The 22,643-nt window shown below is 35.3% G+C and overlaps 3 protein-coding genes and 1 pseudogene across 5 annotated transcripts; 2 read left to right on the plus strand and 2 right to left on the minus strand.

Annotated features, from left to right (window-relative positions):
• The first annotated feature begins 784 nt into the window (after positions 1–784).
• LOC129895047 (uncharacterized protein At3g17950) lies at positions 785–1,823 on the plus strand. The gene is made up of 2 exons (XM_055970679.1): positions 785–1,089; positions 1,173–1,823. The coding sequence occupies exons 1-2, from the start codon at positions 1,006–1,008 to the stop codon at positions 1,695–1,697; spliced, it is 609 nt and encodes a 202-aa protein (XP_055826654.1). The 5' UTR covers positions 785–1,005; the 3' UTR covers positions 1,698–1,823.
• A 3,492-nt stretch (positions 1,824–5,315) lies between these two features.
• Positions 5,316–14,142, plus strand: LOC129894966 (uncharacterized). 3 transcript variants are annotated; one of them, XM_055970568.1, is made up of 12 exons: positions 5,318–5,904; positions 5,990–6,247; positions 7,155–7,397; positions 7,577–7,726; positions 7,812–9,256; positions 10,759–10,832; positions 10,960–11,041; positions 11,123–11,251; positions 11,367–11,473; positions 12,383–12,540; positions 13,653–13,902; positions 14,076–14,142. In XM_055970568.1, the coding sequence occupies exons 1-11, from the start codon at positions 5,464–5,466 to the stop codon at positions 13,899–13,901; spliced, it is 3,336 nt and encodes a 1,111-aa protein (XP_055826543.1). In that variant the 5' UTR covers positions 5,318–5,463; the 3' UTR covers position 13,902; positions 14,076–14,142. The 3 variants fall into 3 exon arrangements, with proteins under 3 accessions (XP_055826545.1, XP_055826543.1, XP_055826544.1); XM_055970569.1 differs by having other exon boundaries at positions 5,319–5,904; positions 11,126–11,251; positions 13,653–14,142; XM_055970570.1 differs by lacking the exons at positions 10,759–10,832; positions 12,383–12,540; positions 13,653–13,902; positions 14,076–14,142 and having other exon boundaries at positions 5,316–5,904; positions 11,126–11,251.
• A 416-nt stretch (positions 14,143–14,558) lies between these two features.
• Positions 14,559–17,830, minus strand: LOC129894967 (surfeit locus protein 1). Its single transcript, XM_055970571.1, has 6 exons — positions 17,454–17,830; positions 17,219–17,319; positions 16,826–17,064; positions 15,994–16,165; positions 15,623–15,906; positions 14,559–15,057 (listed from the first exon to the last, which is right to left on the minus strand). Exons 1-6 carry the CDS (start codon positions 17,590–17,592, stop codon positions 14,991–14,993), a joined length of 1,002 nt encoding a protein of 333 aa, XP_055826546.1. The 5' UTR covers positions 17,593–17,830; the 3' UTR covers positions 14,559–14,990.
• A 383-nt stretch (positions 17,831–18,213) lies between these two features.
• On the minus strand, positions 18,214–19,872 carry LOC129894968 (premnaspirodiene oxygenase-like; annotated as a pseudogene).
• Between the last annotated feature and the right edge of the window lie 2,771 nt (positions 19,873–22,643).

A 22,643-nucleotide genomic window follows, 5' to 3' on the forward strand; every position in this document is an offset into this window, starting at 1 on the left:
ACACAAATCTGAGGATGTTTCATAAGATAATCTGATCAGATTTTATGTAGACATCCAAATACACAAGTCTAAAGACTGTTGAAACTAAGATTAGTGAGATAAATCTAAACTCACATTAATATGTTGTTTCAAAGGTTTATCATATATCATAATTAATACACATTTGACAAAGAATAACACATAATGGCTACATATGATCGTCCATATAGATAATGCCAATTAGTTTGAATTAAGAGTACTTGTAATGAGTCTTTCGATTATCATTAGAGATTTTTTGTTTGTATGATGATAAAAGTGAGATATAGAATGTACAAATTTCTTTAAAAAGACCCTTAGGATTTGCCTTATAAAACACATATGAATGGATCGAATGATCACACTCATAATTGTGATCATAAGCTACAAATTATTATTTTTTCTCCACAAGTCCCGTTTAATAATCTTGAAATTTTCATTGTGTCGGTCATAATGAAAATTAATGTCAACATCATGATTCATGAGCTGTAAATTGTAGCTCCACAAGACAAGGCCCTTTTATTCGAAAAAAACTAATGAAATGTGATGTATCAACCAACAAGAAAAGCTGTGGGATTAATAATAGAGACGGACTCGGACTATAAAGATTGTGATAGAATAGTAAATACTCCTTTATCATTAATAAAAAATATTTGCATTTAAATTTTTTGATATATAAAATCATCTTTATTAAAAAATATTTTATAGACGCTTAAAAGATAAAAAAAAAAATTATAGAAGAAAAAGTTTAAAAAGGAGGAACATGGACTTTTTGCTTCACTCTTCCACCAAGAAAAGGTATGATTGCATAGTGTGCCCCTAATTTACCCCCACTCTGCAGGACCATTACTGATGCACAAGAATCATACTCTAAACTCAACAATACTTCGACTAGGCTCATATGGTACTCTAATCTTACCCCTTTTTGCTTATCCTCAAAATAGCTTCCTACTGATAACAGGAAAAAATTGAACCCCTAATTTGGTCGCAATGTTGGATCCGGCGAATGATTTGGTACCGCCACCTTCTTCTCCTACAATTTCATCTGTTTCTTCCTCTGATCTCGATACTGAGGTACTAATTAATGCTCAATCGCTTTTGATTTTTTTTTCCAATTGCATAATAATTTTGAGATTTACGTTTTACGGTGCGAACAGTCAACAGGTTCATTTTTCCATGATCGGAGTATAACATTAGGGACTCTCATGGGAGTTACATTCCAGACGATCACGTTCAGAGCTCCATCCATGACTCAGAACCGTCAGTCGATCGTTGAGAGCTCCGGCGGCGCGGAGAGTAATTCTCGGAAGAATAGGAAATCGAAGAAGAGTAGAGTAGCGGCGGTGGAAGAGGAGGAACGCCGCCATTACCGAAGGCGGAGGTGGTGGAGGATTTGTAGAGATGAGTGCGATTCCAAGCCTGCATCACTAGGAGATTATCTAGAAGTTGAACGGAGGTTGGGAGACGGAGAGCTTGACGGCGGTGCAGCAGCGACGGAGCTTGAAGGTATTGTCATCGACGCGCAGCCGACTAACGGAAGGACGTTGTTCGCCGATGGAAGAGTTCTGCCGCCGGTGGAAGTTGAGGTAGAGTCATCGTCGACGGGAGCTTTGGGGTTGTGTAGATTCTCGGTGGCGTCGCTTTCGGGTATCTGTAGCCGTGGTGCTGGCTGTGTTGGATAAGCATTAAGATGGGACTTATCATTAAATTTTTGATTCGTCATTAATTAGTTTAAACTTTGTTATTAGATATAGTGATTAAGAAGTTGCCTGAACGCAAAGAATCAGAAAATCGTCCTTTATGAGCCACTGTCTGTTTATTCTTATTTTATCTTTATTGTCATGATATTTATTTGGATTTATTCTACTAAACGTAAAGGCAAGTTTCTGACCCTATTAAAAAATTATTTCTTAATTTTTCAAATAGTATATTGATAATATAATTCATTTAATATTGAAGTAATTTATCTTACTTCAATTGAATGCTTTGAAGTCACAAGCTGGCAATAGAAGCAAAAGTTATACTATTTGCGCTTGCGCATCGGATTCCCCAACTGATAAGATTCTCCTAAATATCTTTCGCCTTACCCCAATCTTTGGGTCTAAAATTATTATCTTATTCTCTAATATTTCCATCAGATCACATCAAGATATTGTTCTGGGAAAATTGCAAAAAAGGGGCAAAGGTGAAGACAAAAGGAGAATGGATTTTATGTACCTCGTTTCTGTTTCTGTTTCAATTTGTGTCTTGTTATGCTCATGAAAACTTTGACCGAGACCAGTCACATGTATTGTTCGTAGCTTTTCGAAAGGAACAGCTGCTGGCCCAAGATAAGTTTTGCTGTGGGGCTTGGATCTTGAATATGGACTTGGGACTATTTGTTTTGATGGGCTTAGTACTCAACCCACACACGCTCCTTTTCAATTGTTCGAATTGTTGTCATTTCCGATAGGGTAGGATGAGGGTGATGTGTACACGATCTTTTTTTTTATATATTGTGAAGATAGAAATGTTAATTTTGATAGTTTTTTTTGCTCAAGTAAAGCATATGTAAAAATCAAGTATCCATGGAAAATACAATATTGAAGAAAACCTGCTAAAAACAACAAGAAAAGAGAACAATATACAATGACAATAAATATTAATACGGTAACTGAAATAAATGAAATAATAAGTAATAAATAAATTGGAGAATAAAATAGTAAGAGAGTAATAACAATAATAACTAGACAACGCTCGACTATATACTAATATTCTACCCTAATCCCCTGCCTTAATATCCTTCTATTTAGGGTCATTTCCTTGATAAACTGCAGGTGTGTAATGTGATGTATAATTACCTCTCTGTAGTATTTCTTTGACTTATCAGTACCTTTCCTTATAATGATCATTGCTAACCTCTTATACTTTTTCATTGGGCATTTTGTGCCTTTCATCTTTATATGCCTGAATCATATCAGTCTCGCCCCTCATCTTGTCATCATGGAGGCCACTCCAATCCTGTTCCGAATATCTTTGTTTCTGATCTCATGTCTCCTGCTATGCCTACACATCTGTCTCAACAATTTCATTTTCACTATTTTCATATTTTGCACATGTGAGTTCTTAAGCGACCACCAGTTTTCTACTCCATACACCATAATTAGTCAGACAATCACTCTATAAAACTCACCTTTAAGTCTTGGTGGCACATGCTTATCACAAAAAACACCATATATATGTGAGCCTCCATTTCATCCACCTTGCTTCAATATAATATACAAATATCATCGTCAATCTCTCAATTTTCTTTGATTATTAACCTAAGATACTTGAAGCATAATCTCTTGAAGATGACTTGAGTTCCAATCTTGACATCATCGTCAATTGAATTTGCATTTTCCCTTGTACATGTTACACCAGTTAGAGTAAGATCCGATCATGTGTGCAACTTCATCACTATTTAAAACTGCACTTTCTCTCAGACTATTCTAACTCGAATTTTGATTTTATCATACATATTTTTAATCACCCTAATATAAGCTACATGTACCTGACATTTGGCCTCAAACATTTGCATAGGACTCCTAGGCACTTTATCGTATGCCATTTTACATGAGCTCCAATATTCATGTGTATGCAATTGATGCCATTTCACATGAGTTCCAATATTCATGTGAAATCTGTTGTTTTTTGTCTTCCTCGGACTAGTGAAAGGTGTCAGGTTATTTATTGATTTTATAAATAAAACATTTCAGTTTTCAAGATTCAATGTAAACAAGGTCAATGCCGTATGAAGACGTAGCAATAATAAAACCAATAACATTCTTTTTCTATTTTTATTAGTCACACATTATGACAAATAAATGGGGTTTATAGAGTTAAAATATGTAAAACAAAAATTGAAGACTTATAGAAAAAAAAGAAGGTAGTTTCATTCTTTATTCAGTGGAATGGTTGTTTTTACTCGTCCATTTTGAAAAATCAAGATAATTTATTATTCAGTTTTAATTTATTTTTATTATTAATTTTTAATTTAAAAATATATTAAGTTAAACACAAATAAATTATTATTTTATTAATTACCTTAAAAGTGCTTAAAAAAATGAACAAATTACAAAATATTGACGTGTAAGGATACTTGCTTCGTATATTCTTTTAATTCCTTATCAAACAAGAAACATATTCCAAGTTGACCATATATACACTCTAGGATCGAAGCCGGGTAGAATTGAGAGTGTTTACGAACGTTCTTCGATGAAAAAATATATTATTTGATTTATATATGATTAAAATTAATTTTTATATATATATAATAGATATTAATCCTCCTCTACTTTGATTTCTTCATATATTTAATTTTTCATATTTTGAACTTCTTAGTAAAAATAAATTCTAAATCTACCGCTACACTTTATTAAAAACAATCTCTTCTACGATTTTTCAAATACATAAAAAATTAATTAAGTTACCAATACTATATTGGTAGTGGATCACATCACAATAATGAATAACTTCATATCTAATCATTTTGCCAACTTAAAAACAAAAATAATAATAATCAATTTTACTCCATTTAGGACATAATATCTGAGTCTTCAGAAGTACCATGCCTCATGTCTCATTCAAAGCAAGTGATTCCAAATAAATGTAGAAGCTAATTCTTATTTAATAAATACTGACTTGACTAATTTGAGTAATTTGGCTAATCCTAGTCCTCCATCGCATAACATACAACAATAATTACAATAATAATATATTTAATATAAATTTTTAAATAAAATTTGAAAATAAAAAATTATACATAAATTTTTGGACAACAGCATATTCAATACAATCTAATCAGATAATATAATACAAAATTTCAACTTTAACTGTTGTAGTGAAGCTTGTGAGCCCCTGACACGTGGGCATCAAAAAGAGAAACATCAATTCTTGAAAAATTCAAAATATGGTGATTACAAAGTTAAACAAAATCGGCACGAAATGTCCATTGATTGAACCACTATGACGTGAGTTGGAAATTTAAATAATCCTCCGTTTTTTTTTCTTACATTATATTAAAAATAATTTTTTATATTTATTTATTATTTTTAATACATTAATTTTTCTTTTCATATTTTACTCTGAAAATTAATTATTTACTCTAAATTACTTTTTAACAATTAATAATATGATAAATAAGAATGAACAAGATAGCAGATTAATAACTGCGGGACTTAGGGATATATAGGATAAAACGAGTCGTGGTCCCACCCAGACACGCCACGTGTCTTCCAGCAAATTGCTTGGTTAACCCCACCAAGTGACCGGTCTAAACCCAATCATTAACCCAAAACCGGATCCCTCTCGTCATTCTTCGACTTGAACAGCCATGGCCGTTTCTCTGCCTTCGATTCCTCCAAAACCTCCATTTCTCTCCTTAATTAATTGAAACCCTATAATTACTACCGGAACCCTAATTATACGATGGTGCTTGTTACCGGAGATAGATATTTAGATTCACTTGTGAAATTCGTGGAGAATAATGTGGAGTCGTTGATCGAAGGGACGTTGGTATTGAAATTGAATCCAATTGGGCTTCACTATGTGCACTCTAGGCTTGAATCGTTGTCGGAGCTTGAGAGTCTTCTTTCAGGTGCTCCTGTAGATTATTTGCGTGCTTATATATCTGATTTGGGTGACCATCGTGCGCTTGAGCGGCTTCGAAGGATTCTTCGTCTCCTTACGTCGCTCAAGGTTGTCTCTGTGCTTCCTCCTCCTGCTAGGGACCCTACGCCGTTGTCACTTTTGCCTTTTGGTAGACTCAAGGTTTTGGAGCTTAGAGGATGTGATCTGTCAACCTCCGCTGCTAGAGGACTTTTGGAATTAAGGCATACCTTGGAAAAGTTGATATGTCATAATTCGACAGTGAGTTCATAATTTGCATGTGAATTACTAGTGCTATTGTTTTTTTTTTTTGGATCTTCATTTCTTCTGTGATTGATGGTTTCAGAACGCTCTTAAGCACGTATTTGCTAGTAGAATTGCTGATATAAAGAATTCTCCGCACTGGAACCGGTTATCATTTATTTCATGTGCCCGTAATAGCTTGGTTCTGATGGACGAGTCCTTGCAACTTCTTCCTGCTGTTGAAACTCTTGATTTGAGCAGAAACAAGTTTGCCAAGGTGGATAATCTGCGGAAGTGCACCAAATTGAAGCATCTGGATCTTGGGTTCAACCACCTGAGAAACATTGTTTCCTTTAGTGGGGTAAATATTGCATATTCAATCCTGAAAATTTTAACAATAGAAGTACCGTCTGCTAAAAAGAACAATATTTGCTATGAGTATAAGAAGAAATTCACATCGTGACACTTATTACTATCATAGAACTTCATAAGTTTGGGAATTGTGCTTGACCAAGCCACGAATCAAATGGAATCTCCGTAAAGCATATCAAGTGCTATGGTTCATACGATTGGCAGGTCAATAGATTCATAGCCTCTCAAGTCTCAAGCATATTCTTGCGCAGACTGGTGTGGAGGATCAGTACAAAGTTTTATGAAATTTTGAGCAGTTATGAATATGTGTCACTGTCAATTGTACGCGATTTAGTAAAATTGCTTTTTAAGTATCTGATTAGTTACTGGAAACTCACTGCTCGTTCTTGCTGGAGTGAAGAACAAGGAGAAGAGAAAATGCCTTAACTAGTTACTATTTACTTAAAAAAACATTAAATTGGTCATGTCAGGACCAGCTTGTGCGTACCTCAACTATTCCATTGGGTACGTGCTATCTCACAACCAATACTTTTTACTTAAGCATGTGATGAAACATATAGTAAATCACTCGAGTGTAGTCTCAAAGATTTTCCTTCCAACTTGGTCTTATAACCATTTGCTAGGAAGGTAACCTATCAAAAAACAAAACAAAACATTTAGGAAGGTTTGAATTTATAAGAACCAAAGGAATTCAATCATAAATTGCTGTCTTATGAACAGCTTCTCATGAAATAGTATTTATCCCGTGCTAATTCTTCACTTTGGATAGATGTGCCATAATTTTAATATGCAGTTGTTCCAGCACCTTTCTTTCTGTTGGTGAAGTTGACATGAGCATGAAGTACATGGGACTATGTTTATCAACATGTTGGTTTATGGACGTTTTGTCACTGCAGGTCTCATGTCATATTGTTAAGCTTGTTCTGAGGAACAATGCTCTCACAACATTGCGTGGAATTGAACATTTAAAGTCACTTCAGGGGCTTGATGTTTCGTACAATATAATCTCCAACCTCTTAGAGATGGAAATTCTTGTTGGTCTCTCATCTCTTCAATTCTTGTGGCTTGAGGGGAATCCTCTATGCTGTTCTCGTTGGTATAGAGCTCAAGTCTTCAGTTTCTTTCCCAGTCCAGAGAAGGTAAGTTATATCTTTGAATCTTTTGGCTATTGGTATCACTTGTCTGTTTCTTTCTATGTAATTAGATTTTCTTTTTGCCTATCCTCTGCTGCAGAGGTTGCCTGAGGAATGTGCCTCTTCATCTAACCTCTTAATCTCTGGACTTAACCATTTTTCTCTTCCATGATTGTACACTCCAGATGGAGCTTGATGAAAAGAAAATCTGTACAAGTGAGTTATGGCAGCGGCAGATTATTATTGCCAGTAGGCAAAAACGGCCTGCTAGCTTTGGATTTTATTCACCAGCAAGAGATGGGGCCAAACTAGAAGGAAGTATTTATACAAAAAGGGTCAGTAACTCCTTCGGTGCTCATTTTAATTTTCTCTTTTACGAGCGTCGACAGTTCTGTGCTCATCCTGATATGCCTATTGCAGAAGAGGCTCTCACGCGTGGCTAGTATCGAGACTGAAGAACAGAACACTTCCATTTGCTCCGATATAGAATCTGTGTCTGTTGATATCGACAATCAAAGCAAGGAGGAGAATGCCCTTTCTGATGAGGAAGCTGAAATAGTTGAGTTGATGAACCGAATTGAAAATATGAAGAAGGAAAGATCTGATGAATGGCTGCAGGAGTTCAAAGATTGGATAAATGATTCTTCTGGCAATTTTATTGGTGTTACTAGAGGCAAGGAGCCTATTTCCAGTAACCACAGAGATGACGAAGTTGAAAATCAAACTAGAGACAAACAGCTAGGCGAGACCTCAAAATATGTATCCGACTCAATGCTGGCTTCTGGAGATGACAGCAGCACAAATATACTAGAATCTGACAACTCATTTGCAGAAACGTTTACTAATATCAATATGTTTCATTACCCTAACCAAATTGGTGAAGCAGCTTCCAGATTTTCCCGCAATCACACAGGAGAGTCCATTCATATTACTAGAAGCCGACTTCAGGATAATTTTAGCCCAATAAATAATGAAGTGCTTCTACATCCAAATACGATGTTCCCTAAGTCTGAACCCTTCTCAACCCAAAGGGGTCTTAAAATGAGTGCTAAAATCAATATTCCACCAGTTACTGATGCTGATAATATTTGGGATTCTCGATCATCCTTGGCTAGCACAGGATCACCTCCTCACTACAAGGAGGACATTCTGCATAGACGCCAAAACTTGGAAGAAGAACTCCTGCAGCTGTCTGCTGAATCCTTCTCAGTTGCATCTTCTGATAGTGATACAAGCTGTAGCGATGATGATTGCCCTGATTTGACCTCAATGCCTCTGGTTGATAAGTCTCTTATCCACAATGTCTCAGAAAAGAGTGTGGAAAGCCACTCTTCAGTGCATCTGTCTATGGATGTATGCCATGAATTGTATCCGATAAAAATAAATTGTAGATTCCCAGCACGTTTAGGCACTGAGGGAACCTCTGATTGCACGGTGGTCAGAGAATCAGAAACTTCGTCCCAGCAAGGGCATTTTTCTACTGACAATGGAAGTGTAGAAAGTGTACAAGTTGTGAAGGAGGACACTGATTGGTTGGAAAAGAAAAAACGTCGTAGGAAACCTGCAAGGAGAATAATCTCATTGTGTGAGGAAAATAAAGGAGCAGAACCTAAAAAATCAAATGTGGATATAAATGGTTTTCAAGACAGAGGAGTTGTAACATGTTGCCAAAGTGAGATGAGAATATCCCTTGATAGTTGTGACAGGCAACCTCATGCCGAGAAAACCCGATTATTACGTGAGGCTGAGGAGCTAATTAAGAATTGCTTTAACAACAAAGCTGCAGATTCTGGAATTGACGAATCTTGTCAGAGATACATTTTATGCAACTGTTTGCTCGAGAAAGACTCCCAGTTCAGTGAAAGGTAGATGTACCATTCCCGAAATCTTTAATCTAAGCTGGAACAGAGTTTTGTGCATGGCGGACATTTTTATTTTCTACTATGTGCGCTCCTGATAAATGATACTCCCTCCGTTCATTTTTAGTTGTCATGTTGCGATTTTCAAGAGTCAATTTGACTAACTTTCAAAGCTGAATTAGATTACATTAATTTGATATTTTTTAAAAAAGATTAGGTATTCAAAAACTATGTGAAAAGTACTATAAATTGCAATTTTTTCCATTGCAATATGATGAAAAAATATATCTTAAAATGTTAGTCAAACTTGATATCGTTTGACTCTCAAAATGGAAACTATGACAACTAAAAAGGAACGGAGGGAGAATGAGTTTGTCAGTTATGTGGTGGCAATTTTGGGCATCAATCATGAGATTCCATTATAGCCACCTTTCTTTTTTGCTCAAGGATATTTTAGTTTGCTCTCTGAATTCTTGTGTTCAAATAATCAGCTTGCATAGTTAGTTATCTTACTCCTTGAGATTGTATCGACGCATTAACCCAAGTTTGAACTCCTAGTAGCTGCCACTGCTCAAAAAACCTTTCTTAATAAGTTGTCACCCCCTCGCCGAAACATGCTTAGCTATCTCATTGCATGGAGAAGTGATATTTGGCTTGTAGAAGGTGGTTTTCAGGGTTCATGGCATCTTTAAAGGTCTGGAGGATGTCTAGGTTTTCAGTACAAGTCAGGGTTACAAAAGCTGGTGAAACTACATATTGGTGTTCAAGTCTGTCGCCTTTGCTAGCAAAAGGGATAAATGAAATTCTTTGACTCAGGTTGAAGGTCAAATATACTACTACTAATTTATGTCAAGGAGGGAAAAACTTCGATAGGTTTATGATCGAGGACTAGTTTAATTAGTTCTTTTAATTGGTCCAAGGGGGAAGGAGATCAATGCTAAAAAATTTACAACTTGCATTTATAAAAAAATAAAAATTGCAGCCTTTTGGCACCATATTGATGCACATCTTAAGTGAAATGATTCTTTGATTCATCAGCAAAAGAAATGGTCTATGTGGAAAGAGCTCTCTAATGTGTGTCGTGCATCAGAGATAAACCAGATGGTGATTGATCCGCAGATATGACATGAGGAAACTAAATGTCTTTTGAGCCATGCAAGACGATAATAGTATCTCAAGTATGAGTGTTTATACTAAATATTATGGCATGCCTCGATAGGATATTCAGATATTTTCTGCCAAGTGTTACGAGTTTCCTAAGCATTCACTTGCCTTTTCTTTTCTGAGTCTTTCGATTGCCTGCTTTATTTTCCGCGTGACGTCCAAGGATATTAACTCTAGTTTTGCTAAAACATATCGTATATCTGGACTTTAACATCTAGGGATTGTTGTTACTTGTTATAGTTTATTTTTATGGGCACCAACATGCTTTTACTTTTCTGAGCCTTAGTCATTTAAGCTACTGTTTTCTTCCACTATTATTTACTGTAATCGTATTGAATGTACAGCGAGGTAGCTGTAACCTTGAGCAGTGAGCATAAGTTACATGTGCTACTCCTTGAAAACTCATGTGATGGGTCAGGTTAGCTTTACTGTGGTATGACCATTTTGCAAGATATGAAGTTTTTTTTTCTTTCTATTACTACTTTAGAGACAATGAAATGATGCTGCATGCTTACAAGCACTATTTCTCTGTTGGCGTTTAGCAGGTTCAAGCTTAAATTTGGTTGGCTGTCATGGTACACAACAGATGAGAGAGATTTTTGTGGGTTTGGGACTTCAGATTGTAAGGTTTGTGGGTTCTTTTCACTTTCATTGGTTTGCATGCCTTTTACTTTTCTGAAGATCTTATTCTCGTCCATCCTTTTTAAGTAGAGTGTGCTTCGAATGGGACACAACCTACCTCTTCTTGACCAGAAATATAGACGTATCCAGAGAACTATTATCGATATTGGGGTTTGATGATTCACATGTGATGGAAAATAACTGTTCTCTGCAAAGGTGATCTACCTTGGCTCTGCATGTCTAAATTGGTTTTGTGAGAAAACTTTGAATATTATGTTTTCTACTTTGATTACCATTTCCTCATGTGCTGGTTTTTGCAAATTGATGACAGTTTGGATAAGGTTCAGGCTGATTTGTTCGAAAGGCATGTCTGTGGAGGTTTGAAGATGAGCATTCTTCAGTATTCAATGGTGATGTTCTGGTGCAACAATTCGAAAGGTATTTCTAGTTGTTCTTGCAGTCTTTTATATGATTCATCCTTATACTGATGTTGTTGAACATGGATAGAGAGGGCGCCTTCAATCTTCATAACTTCATTGCTGATGTCAAGAAAAAGTTAATAGCTGTATTTGTCTTATGAATATGTTACGAGCTTGTATGTTGCCAGTTTAAAAAAAAATATGCTTTATCTTATCTTTCTTCATCAAAAAAAGAAATAAATTATGTTACGAACTTGCTGTGTCAGTAGCCTTCATTGAGATGTTGTTGCTTCTATTAAACAAAGCTAAATATTTTTTGTTGGAGTAAAGCATTCTAGGTGTAAAGAAAGGGTGGCATACTTGCGAGCATGTCCTTTTTGCAATAAATTTTCCTTTTCTCAGTAACTTTAGCTGCTTCTATTTTATCCGAAGAAGTTTCAAGTGATTGACTAAGCAAAGAGGATTGCAGCAAATGGCACCAACATGAAACAAAAGGAGTGATGGCAGTGATATATGATACATAGAACTTAGATAGCTGGACAGAAATAATCCATTATTTAGCTTAACAGATTATCTCGGCCGACTCCTTGTCTGCTTACTAAAGAACAGGAATGACAAAATGAGAAAACACTCTTTTTGCCCCAACGTGGTGCATCTATCTTTGCCAGCATCATCATTGTCATTAGTCTCTCCTTATGTCCCCTTCTACTGCTTTTATGGTTTCTTTCTTATTTTATTTTTTTGGGTGGGGCGCTCAAGGAGAGCTTGTGGTTTTTGGACAAAGAGAACAGTTGTCCAGCTGTCCTACGATGGGTACATTATTACTGTTTGACATAGTTGTCCAACTTTGTTAGGTTGATAAAACACGTCAGTTGTGAATTTCCTGTTCGATGTAGGTTGATTAATGAAACTTCTTTATAATTGACAGAGGACTCATGGATGCGGAGATCACTATTTGTGCTTGGGAGGCATCTAGTTCTGTGCATGGAAGATGTAATCCTGCTTGGTTCCCTTTCTGAGAGTGCATCTTGCTCTTCCTATTTCTCGTTGGACTCTTGTTGTTCCATTGTCAACGTGTCAGAAGTGGTAATAATTCTGTTTTTGAGCATTTGTTTCTTATCAATATAGGTATCATGTTTTTCTTTTCAATAAATCAATCTAGCAACATCTTATACATGGTAACCGTCAATAGTTCACCCCTTGGTTGTTGAACTATTTGTACATCTTTATCATTCGTTTGTTATATGGTTCACCTTTCTTTCAGGTTATCTGATATCAAGTATAACTCATGTTACTGGGGTGCTTGTGTACGCAGATTTTTGTGTCAATGCAATTGATCCTGCTGCCTAAATGTAGAAAAAGAATCTTTTGGAATATGAAAAACCATTAAAGTTGTCACATATAATTAATCATCAAATTGGAATAATATTTTAAATATCTTATTTTAAAAAAATAATATTTTAAGTACCTGAAAACAATTAGATACTTTAAAGTCTAGTTTAGTTTTACCAAATTTATTGACTATATCACATCACTGCTGAGATGAATAGTATGTTCGAGACAAATTTAGTGTATACATCAATCAGTTATCTATTTTCCCGACAATAGTTAGGGTGTAAAAAGTCTTGAGTTCAGGATCTGCTGCTGCACTGATTTCTTCAACTTCTCTAACCATTTCCTTTTCAACTGATGCCAGTAAGGTATTTAAGATGACTTTGTTTGTTCAATTTAGAGTAGCAGACTTTGACAAACTCTGGGGTGGGTTCATAAATTTCTTTTCCATTAACTGGAGAAACTGATAATGTTGGGGTTACTTAGATGCGCACCCTCTTTAATCTGATACAGGAAACCAAATTGCCTTTATGAATCAACTGTAAGGTCTAGATTTGCCCATGGAATTTGGAGACAACCTAATAGAGCTGGTTACTAGTTGACACGAACCAAGAATCCTAGTTAGTTCAGATTAAGGTTCTGAAACTGTTTAAATTCTTATTATAGTGTGTTTTACATGGGCTTGCAGATATTGATCCTATTTTGGGTCTATTGCTGAATGTTCTTTAATTTTCTTGGGTTGATTTGTAAGATCTTATGGGTTGTGGATTTTACAACATAGAAATTGACCCAGTAATGCACCTTAGCTAGTCGTTTACTTGTCTTTTCGTGTACAACAGAGAGCTGATGTTTCCTTCAACTTTCAGGTAATTGAAACCACAGATTGCTATTGTGTGACCCTGACTTTGGATGGTGTCATGTCAGAGTTCCCTCTTTCACTGAAGGAGGGCAAAGTAGTCGAGGATGTAAAACTCGTGAAGAGAAAATCTGTCTCAGGTCCCCAGAAATGGAAGTTGAAGTGGTTTTCAGAAGAAAGCCTCTTCAAATTTGTGACTTTATTGAAAGCATTACATAGTGAAGCAACAGCAAGTGCCCTACTTGTATACCGTCACTAAAGTGAGCAAAATCTGTTTTGTTTTTCCATTCACAGTTCTGTTTTATATTCATTTCATTCTTTGGTTCTGATGTACTCTTCCTGTGCCCCTAGGCAGTGTTGTATTTGCTTTCCTTTTTTTCTTTTTCCTTTTCTTTCCAGTTGATGTGTTTTCATTCTTTGATTTATTGTGTAGGCAGTGATTTGTTGTAAAAAGCGTGCGGAAAGGGAAATTAGTGTATTTAATGTCAGTTTGTTTTGGAGATTCTTTTTTACCAAGTTTCACGGTTTAGTTTTACCTTTGTAAAACTGACTTTCGGCTTGACTTAGTTTTTACTAAATCAATACTAATGGCAAGCCCCTGTATGCCCAAATGTACAGTCACTTTTCCATTGGAGTCTGTTTTAGGCCAAATTGAGCAAATCTATTAGAGAAGCTATGCTTCATTTGAACTCTTTCTCCATTATCTGGAATACAAACTAAATGATCTTTAACTTGGGCATCAAGAAAGTGAAGGGGTCACCTGCATTACGTTAGATTGATTATGGCGGGAGGCAAATGCAGATAAGCAGGTTTTTTTCTCCATTGGATAGGTTGTCCCAAGCAGAACTGCGTTCAGTAATTTAGATAAAACTCTCTTCCAGAGACTCAGAAAATGCCATTAAAAGGAACAATAATATCAGTGTAATTCCACATGTGGATTAATTTATACGCAAACCTTAAGATAGAGATGCGGTGTCCAATAGACTCTCGGCTCAAGCCTAGAAGAAAGCATTTCTGAAAGAAAAATTATCAAAACAAAATTTGACTTATCAAACAACTCTTAGCTGACAAAACCTTGAGAATATTACAAAATGGGCGTTTATTGGGTTGTACCATTTTAAAAAAATGGGTTGCATTGGCCTGTAGAATTTAGGAGTAAAAGGATTGAAGGTCTATGGCGAGTTGAAAATACAGCAGCTTTTCTCTCCTTGGAGATGGTCGATGACATGACAGCTATTCTGCTATATTCTCAAGGGCCCTGAGGTGCAAATTAGCAACACTGCCTCAATGACTAGTTGCTCTTACATTGCCAAAATACCTTCAACGGAAACAGTTCAAAGGTTTGCTATCACCGGCTTTTCTTTGACTGTAGCCTCTTAAAAGCCATAAACGTCACAGCAGCTGACAGAGAATACCTTGCAAGAAAACGGAGAAGAAGTTCAGAAAACACGAAGAGAGAACAAATAGAAAGAGCAAACATTCAACATGGATCAAGCAAACATTCCCATTCCCTCTATGTCAACAATAGCACTGAAATACATACTAATTCAGAGCTATAAGCTTCTAAATAATTAGTCTTATTGGTTTGTGACATAATAAATATTAATGGAACTATTTCATGCATGCGAAGTCTAGTAAAAACAAGAAATGATGCTTGCTAATATACTCTCATCTTAACAGACAATTAACTTGCTGACATGTCGGGAATGCAGTATTAGCTCATCAAAACGTGACAAAAAAAAAGACATGACAATCAACATAGATGTAAAAAAGTTGGTAAAAGGAAACAAAATACTCGTGAGATGAAATTTTGATCAAGTTTAGGTGCGCAATTTTCCGGGAGAATGTATACTTCCAATAAAGCATTAGCACTAGACATAGACAAGAAGGGGCCTCAGTAAGATGAGAGGAACAACCAATATATAAATGCTAAAAAACTCAGAAGCATGTATCAGAAAATATATTGAACAGGGAATATACCATGTAAATGTATAGTTAAGATGATCTTGCGGCATCACAGAACTCCGAACCAATGTGTTTGTATCCTTTGGAATCGGATAAGGATTGCTTGGGTCGACATTATCATTGATGCCTTCAATGTAGAGTGTGTTCTCGGGGAGTCCACAAGCATGAGCAATGGCTGAAACATCAACGTAGAACCACTGGAAAGAACTGGGATCATTTGCTGGAACAAATATACTGGGCTTCTCACTTCCTCTGATAACTCCAATTACTTCTGTGGGTTTAACAGTTGGAACTTGATCCTGTTGATTGAATGTATTGCCATCAGGTGTCATGTTCAGATTACACACAACTTTGATCAGGAAATTAAAGTAACAAAAGAGAATAACCTCTTCTACTTTCTTCTTTTTTGAAGAAAAAATCCACCAGGAGCTCTTTCCACTCTCTTGAGATGGAGGCACAATACTTGGAGGTTGGTCATCAGCCGCAGCCACTTCCAAGGACTTGTCTCTCCAATTCCGTGGGACCCATCCTCTATTGACAAGAATTGGTGCCTGCACGCTGAAAGGAATTTGACATGATTAGACAGAATTAACCACTCATGCTGCTGCCAGACATGAATTTGAAGTGATTTTTCTAGTATGATTCAGAATCCAAATGAAAAGGTGCCAAAACTGTAAATGCATACAGAAAACTTAATCTTGGAGAGAAACTTGATGATTGTATGATGATTGGGTCAATGCCTACAAAGGTAAGGAGTGTAAAAAGGTAGTAGAGGTGTAAAGATTAGTTGCTTACCAGTCTAGAAACCAAGACAACTAATCAATCAACAAATCCACTCAGCTTAATACTAAACCAATCCGAAGAGCATTTAAATAAATATCAAAAATAGAAACTAAATTTCATTGAATCATGAGACATGCAATAAGAAAGCTAGATGGATGGTAATTTAGTATTGTAGTTGAGCTAATACATACATAGGTTACTCGAGTGCTATTCGGTAACTTCCTTTTAACATGTATAGCAGGTGACTAGATGTAGCAATTTTTAATGGTGACTAGATGTAGCCTAAATGCCTAATCCTGTTTAGCCTTTCTTTTTCTCTCTCTCTAGAATCCTATTTAACCTTCACTGAGATGATTAACAAAGCTTGAGCAAGAAGAACATACCCGAAACAACTAATGCACAAAACTATGCCGACTTAGTCTTATGTACATGTACCTCTTAGGATCATTTGCCAAAGGCATGAGAGGAGTAATAACATAGTAACCATTTTCAGTCACCCCTGAAATGCTTCTGGAGCGGGGTCCTATGAAAATGGACTTCTTCTCATCAAACACTCCTCTACAAAGTACCCTGCAGAACTCCAAAGAATCCAAATTTTCGCTTGAAGGGGAAACCTCATTGCAGTTTAGAGGATCCATTCGCAATCGATTTTGTCTGTACTCAAGCATTTCAATCTGCAAATAGTGATCAATGTTTACAATTTTTTTCTCAGGAAATCTTACATTAACGGTCAAATTAACTGAAACTATAATGAACTAACCACACTCCAGGGATTGAATACGATTTTTTTTTAAAAAAGAATGACAGTTCTCGGGAAGAAGTATTAACCTTATCTTGCCTTCTGATGATCTGCCAAGTGCCAAGGCCAAAGGTGATAACCCCTGGTACGAAAAGCAATAACTTTGACCATTTTGAAGGTTCGCCTTTCTCTGAGGAATACAAACAAACAGGCAGAGATTCAGATAACCTGAATTCCGGAAATAAGATAAAACGGTAAGATATTTACAACGGAAACGAATTGAGGAAAAATATCTGCTTGAGGAAGAAAGGAGAAGGCGGTGACCTGAAGGTTGAGTTTCATTCACAGAGATGGCAGGAGCTGCAGTAGCGGCGGAGGATAACCGGAGCTGCAATGCTTGTGTAGGCTCACCACTTCGCCGGAGAAGATTTCTGGTTAGGGTTTTAGATATGGAAGCTGCCATGATCGTACTGAAGCTACCATTCGAAATGTCGTCGTTTTGATTGAAATTCGATTTAGAGGCAAAAAATTCATGGGCGAAAAATGAAAATTCCAAAACACTCTGAGGGCTTAGTTGTAATTTCCTCTAAACGTTAACAATGATGAAACTAAGAGGCCCATTCCCTAACTGGGCTAACAAGCCCAACTAACCCAAACACTAAAGTAAAAACTAGGGCTCTTTTGCCATTTACGCTTCATTTCACCCTTAATATCTCAGATCCAACATTGTTTCCGTAATTTGTTCTTCCTCTGCCGCCGGCGACGGCCATCGTCTGCATTCTCTTTGCCGGAAAATAGTCGGAAATCTTCTGTACGCAAGTTATGTTAATCATTTTATATTATTTATGTTATAGAAAAGGCAATGAGTGTGCAAATTGCGCTTTAAAAAAAGAGTAGCGCAATCAGCCATTTACGTTGCCGACAACATGCCGTTCCGGCGTGAGTTTATATGCTTGCATGTGTCGTTCTTTATTACGGCTTGTGCACTATTAAGCTCGTAAATCCTTTCTTCTTTCTTATTTTTAAAATTTACTCTGCGTACCATAGATTATGAAGAAAATTCTGATGCAGGTGTTAGTGAAGTATAAATTCTGATGACGGAATAAAATAAATACTCTTTTTATTCATTACATACTTAAAACAAAGGAACAAAGTTCATAAGTTTATTTCTATTATTGAGAGATCAAAAGGAGTAGCAATTAAACAAAGATCATCCTTTCTTCTTGCAGTTGCTCCATTTGTTTCCGTCATGTCAAAATTCTGCAGAGAGCCTTCATAAGGAGTTTTCCAATCGAAGTGATATAGCAATTGAGCTAAAGGATGTTCTACGTTCACTAACCCAAATAACAAAGCTGGACACATTCTTCTTCCTGCGCCAAAGGGAATAAATTCAAAATGATTTCCTCGAAAATCAATTGAATCATTGTCAAATCTCTCAGGAATAAAACTTTCTGAATGATGCCAATATTCAGGATCTCTTCCGATTACCCATACATTTGTTAGGACTCTGGTTTTGATAGGTATTGTTGTATATATGCCAATTTTTGTTTCTTCTCTGCATTCCCTTGGGAGTAACAAAGGAAGGGGAGGGTGCAACCTTAATGTTTCTTTAATCACTAATTTTAGATACTCCAATTCTTCTAAATCTGTTTCCTCAAATATATTCTTCCCCTTGTGGACATCTCTAACTTCAAGTTGTGCTTTAGCCATGATACTTGGATTTCTTATCATATCTGCCAATGCCCAAATGATTGTTGTAGCTGATGTTTCAGCTCCTGCTAAGAACATGTCATGTATATAACTGAAAATATCAAGATTATACTTAATTTTTAACATTCCAATATTATGAATCAATACTAAACTCAAATTTTTACACTCAAAATATTTTCTTTTTTAAAAAAAGAGAGAGAAAAAGAATGAGATGTTTTATGTGGCACGAAACTTACAAAAAAAACTGCTTTGATATTCTTATTTGTTATGGGGGTTCCTAATTCGCCACTCTCCATGACTCGCTGTAGAACATCGATTAAATCTTCACCTCCAGACTCACTATTACGCTTCTTACCATTTACTCGATTTTTCCAATGTTCATTAATGATATTTTCCAAAATTGCATCTACTTGTTTGTGAACCTTCAATATTTTTGAAATTAATTCACAAATCCCAGGAAGCCATTTCCGGGAAGGAAATAAATCAGTCAAGTCAAATCCGCCAGCTAATAATGTTATATCCTTTATCAACATTATCAACGTATCCTTTGTGCTAAGAAGTTCCACGATGAACACTTTATACGCATGATTCTCCAGTAATCACCATATAGACATGTTCCAATGTACATAATAATTTCTCCGAACGATGATTGAGGCCTAGTAGCAAACTGAAGGTCTTTAATTTTCATGATTTGTTTTGCTACATCAGGTGAAGATATAACGACGTATGATACTTCTCCAAGAAGTAAATGAAAGATTGGGCCATACCTTTGGGATAGATCTCTAAAAGTATGATGTGGTAGGCGGCCATTCATTAATTGATGCAAGTTCCCAATAAAAGGTAGCCTCCATGGCCCTGGAGGGCAATCTTTTGTTAGAGGTTTTTGATTTCTTCCATATATGAAGTAGGAAAGAAGGAATAACAATAGTGAAGTGAAAACGAAAACTAAGTATTGTGTCTCCATATATATATATATTAGTATTATGAATGTTTGAAGAGGAATCTAGCATTTTTCTTATCTCCCCCTTTTTATAGTGAACTCATGTATAAATATCTACACATTCAATTGGAACTGCAATGATTTATGCAGTAGATATTTTCAGGAGCATTTGCATGAAACATACGCAAATTGACTTTTATTTAGCATGTTTTGTTTTCCAATTGGTCAATTGAATAACAAAAAAAAAAGAATTAAATAAAACGAGTTTATAATCTAACATATCAAAAACAACATTTATCAGCAACTGAGTTAATGTCAATGCATTTAAAGTCTCAATAAAGTAATTAATGGCCTTTATATAGGGCGCTAGTGATAAATACTCATATTTATTATTACTATTAAATATAATATAACAATAATCATATTATTAACGATAAATTCCTTATTTGTTGTCGTGTTATTTCAATTCATAAAAATAAGACATGAATAGTAAATATCCCAATTACTGACTCTAGTGATTTTAATTTGTTTAAATTTAACTTAATTTGCGCAATTGACCAATGGAAAAATAAAACATATTAAATAGGGAAAATGGCGTTTTTAGTCCATGTATTATTGCTTAATTTCACTTTTAGTCTCTGTGATATTTGACTCTGCACATCTAACCTTGAATTAATTAAATTGAGTGATTTTAGTCTAATTACTAACGGAGTTAACTCTGTAAACAAACAGCTACTACTGCAAAGGGCAATTTTGGTACTACAAAAAAACGTAATTAAAATGAAATCAAGTCAATGCGGAAGTTAAGAAAACATAAGAATCTCTTTGATAATTAAAAAATAGTTGTGATAAACAAGTATAAGAGCATCTAAGAGTACAGTTTATAAAAAAAAATAAGATACAACTCCCACCTTAAGGAAGGAAGAGTAGAAGCTATCGAAGATCATCATCGTCTTTACTTATAAAGCATCACTGACTCTGCAATCAGACTATGTCTAGTGGCATAGCAAGAGTAGTATCAGTACAAACAACACGTACTGATAGGCAAGAAAGACGTGTTAAGCTTGTGTTTTCCCAGCCGACTCGCACACGAGTGATTTTTTTTTATTGAAGAGTCAAACTCCCTGGCAAAAATAGCATCTCGTAAGTTTTCGATTTTCTATTTTGGATGCAGATATGTTGGTTGATAACAATTTCTCTCTTTAGTTGTTTTTCCTGGTGTGAAAACATATAAAGCTTACTCATTATACCAGTAGAAAAATAAGAAAGACGACAATGAAATTGTGTTATGAGAGTGGGCTACAATTCACGCCAACATGTAAGTACTCTATCGAGTTAATTAGACTATAACTTTCATATTAAATAACGAAGAAACAGATTAAATATTAATGCACTAAATCAACGTATAAATACATCCTATATAAATATGCATTATAACTTTTCATAAAGTGTTTCATGTGTTTATATTGTACTATTATTACTTAATCTACATAAATTAAAGTTATATTAGTCTTCAGTACTAGATTGATACAAGACAATACCAGAAAACTAATATGAAAAGCAAAATTACAAACAACACGCAACTACATTACACTGGTATTAGAAAGCATAAAAAACGTGTTTATAGTACCTATTTTGAATTTGTATGTTTACTTATATTTTTTGTATTGGTGCTATTTGTTAGAACTACACAATAAAATAATTTTTCGCTCGCAGCAAATAAAACTGAATCCTACTATAAACTCAATTAAATTGAGAACTTCAGTTGCATAATAACTTTATAATTCAAACTCAAAAAAAATCTATTTTTTGTTGGATTTGTATGCTTTTTCACATTTTTTGTATTGGTAATATTTATTATAATGACACTAAATATCATTTTTTTTTTCATAACAGATGAAGATCCAGTAATGTACACTCTTAAATTGTACTATAACGGTCAGTGGGTGTTCGAGCCAGAAATGAACTATGTTGGTGGACAAATAGCCTACTATTACTATTGTAAGGAAGGTGAAAGTTCTATCATTCAAATGAGACAATGTATGAAAAAGTTGGAAGTCGATGATAGAAAAGTGAAATTTTGGTTCAAGTTTGGGCCTTATTTTGAAAAAAGCATAAGACTTTTGTCGATTGATATAGATATATATAACCTTATATATGACATGCCTGACAGTAGAGAGGTGGAGATATTTGTGGAGCATACAAATGAAGACCAATGGACCTATGATGTGATTAATATTGAGGGGGGTCAACTTCAAGGAGAAGAAAACTTGGTAAATGTTGACGTAATAGAGGAAAGTGATGCCACAAGTGAAGAATGTGAGTCATTCCATGACTGATTATTCTTTGGAAGAAGATGACGTGATTTTTGATAAAGTAGTTAACTCTACCGCTGAGTAGATTGGTTATAATGAAAAAATCAGAGATAACCAATTTAAAGAAAAGGCTATTGAGTTTGGTGTTGCCTCCGACATGGCTAACATTGCTAGTTACACTCAAGTAGATGTTTGTGATGCATCAGATGATGAACTAATGAGTTTGCATGGAGATTCAGATGATGAAAATTCAAAAAAATCCATTGTTTTTAATGCCCTTTGCAGTAGTAGCTGTTTGTTTACGGTCAAATATCACAGGAGCTAAAAGCAGAATTAAGCAGTAATACAAGGACTAAAAAAACCATTTTTTCTATTAAATAAAAGTCAATTGTTGGGGTTGACTGCCCATCTCGAATGTGTCGATATTAATCCATGAATGCATGAGGTTACAATGATTGACTTATATTATCAGTTAAAAAGATACATATAGTTATTCATTGACAAAATGAGATTAAGAAAATAAAAATATATCCCTACTTATTTATTAGT

This window comes from Solanum dulcamara, chromosome 7 (assembly GCF_947179165.1).
Source record: "Solanum dulcamara chromosome 7, daSolDulc1.2, whole genome shotgun sequence".
In the NCBI taxonomy this organism is placed as follows: Eukaryota; Viridiplantae; Streptophyta; class Magnoliopsida; order Solanales; family Solanaceae; genus Solanum; species Solanum dulcamara.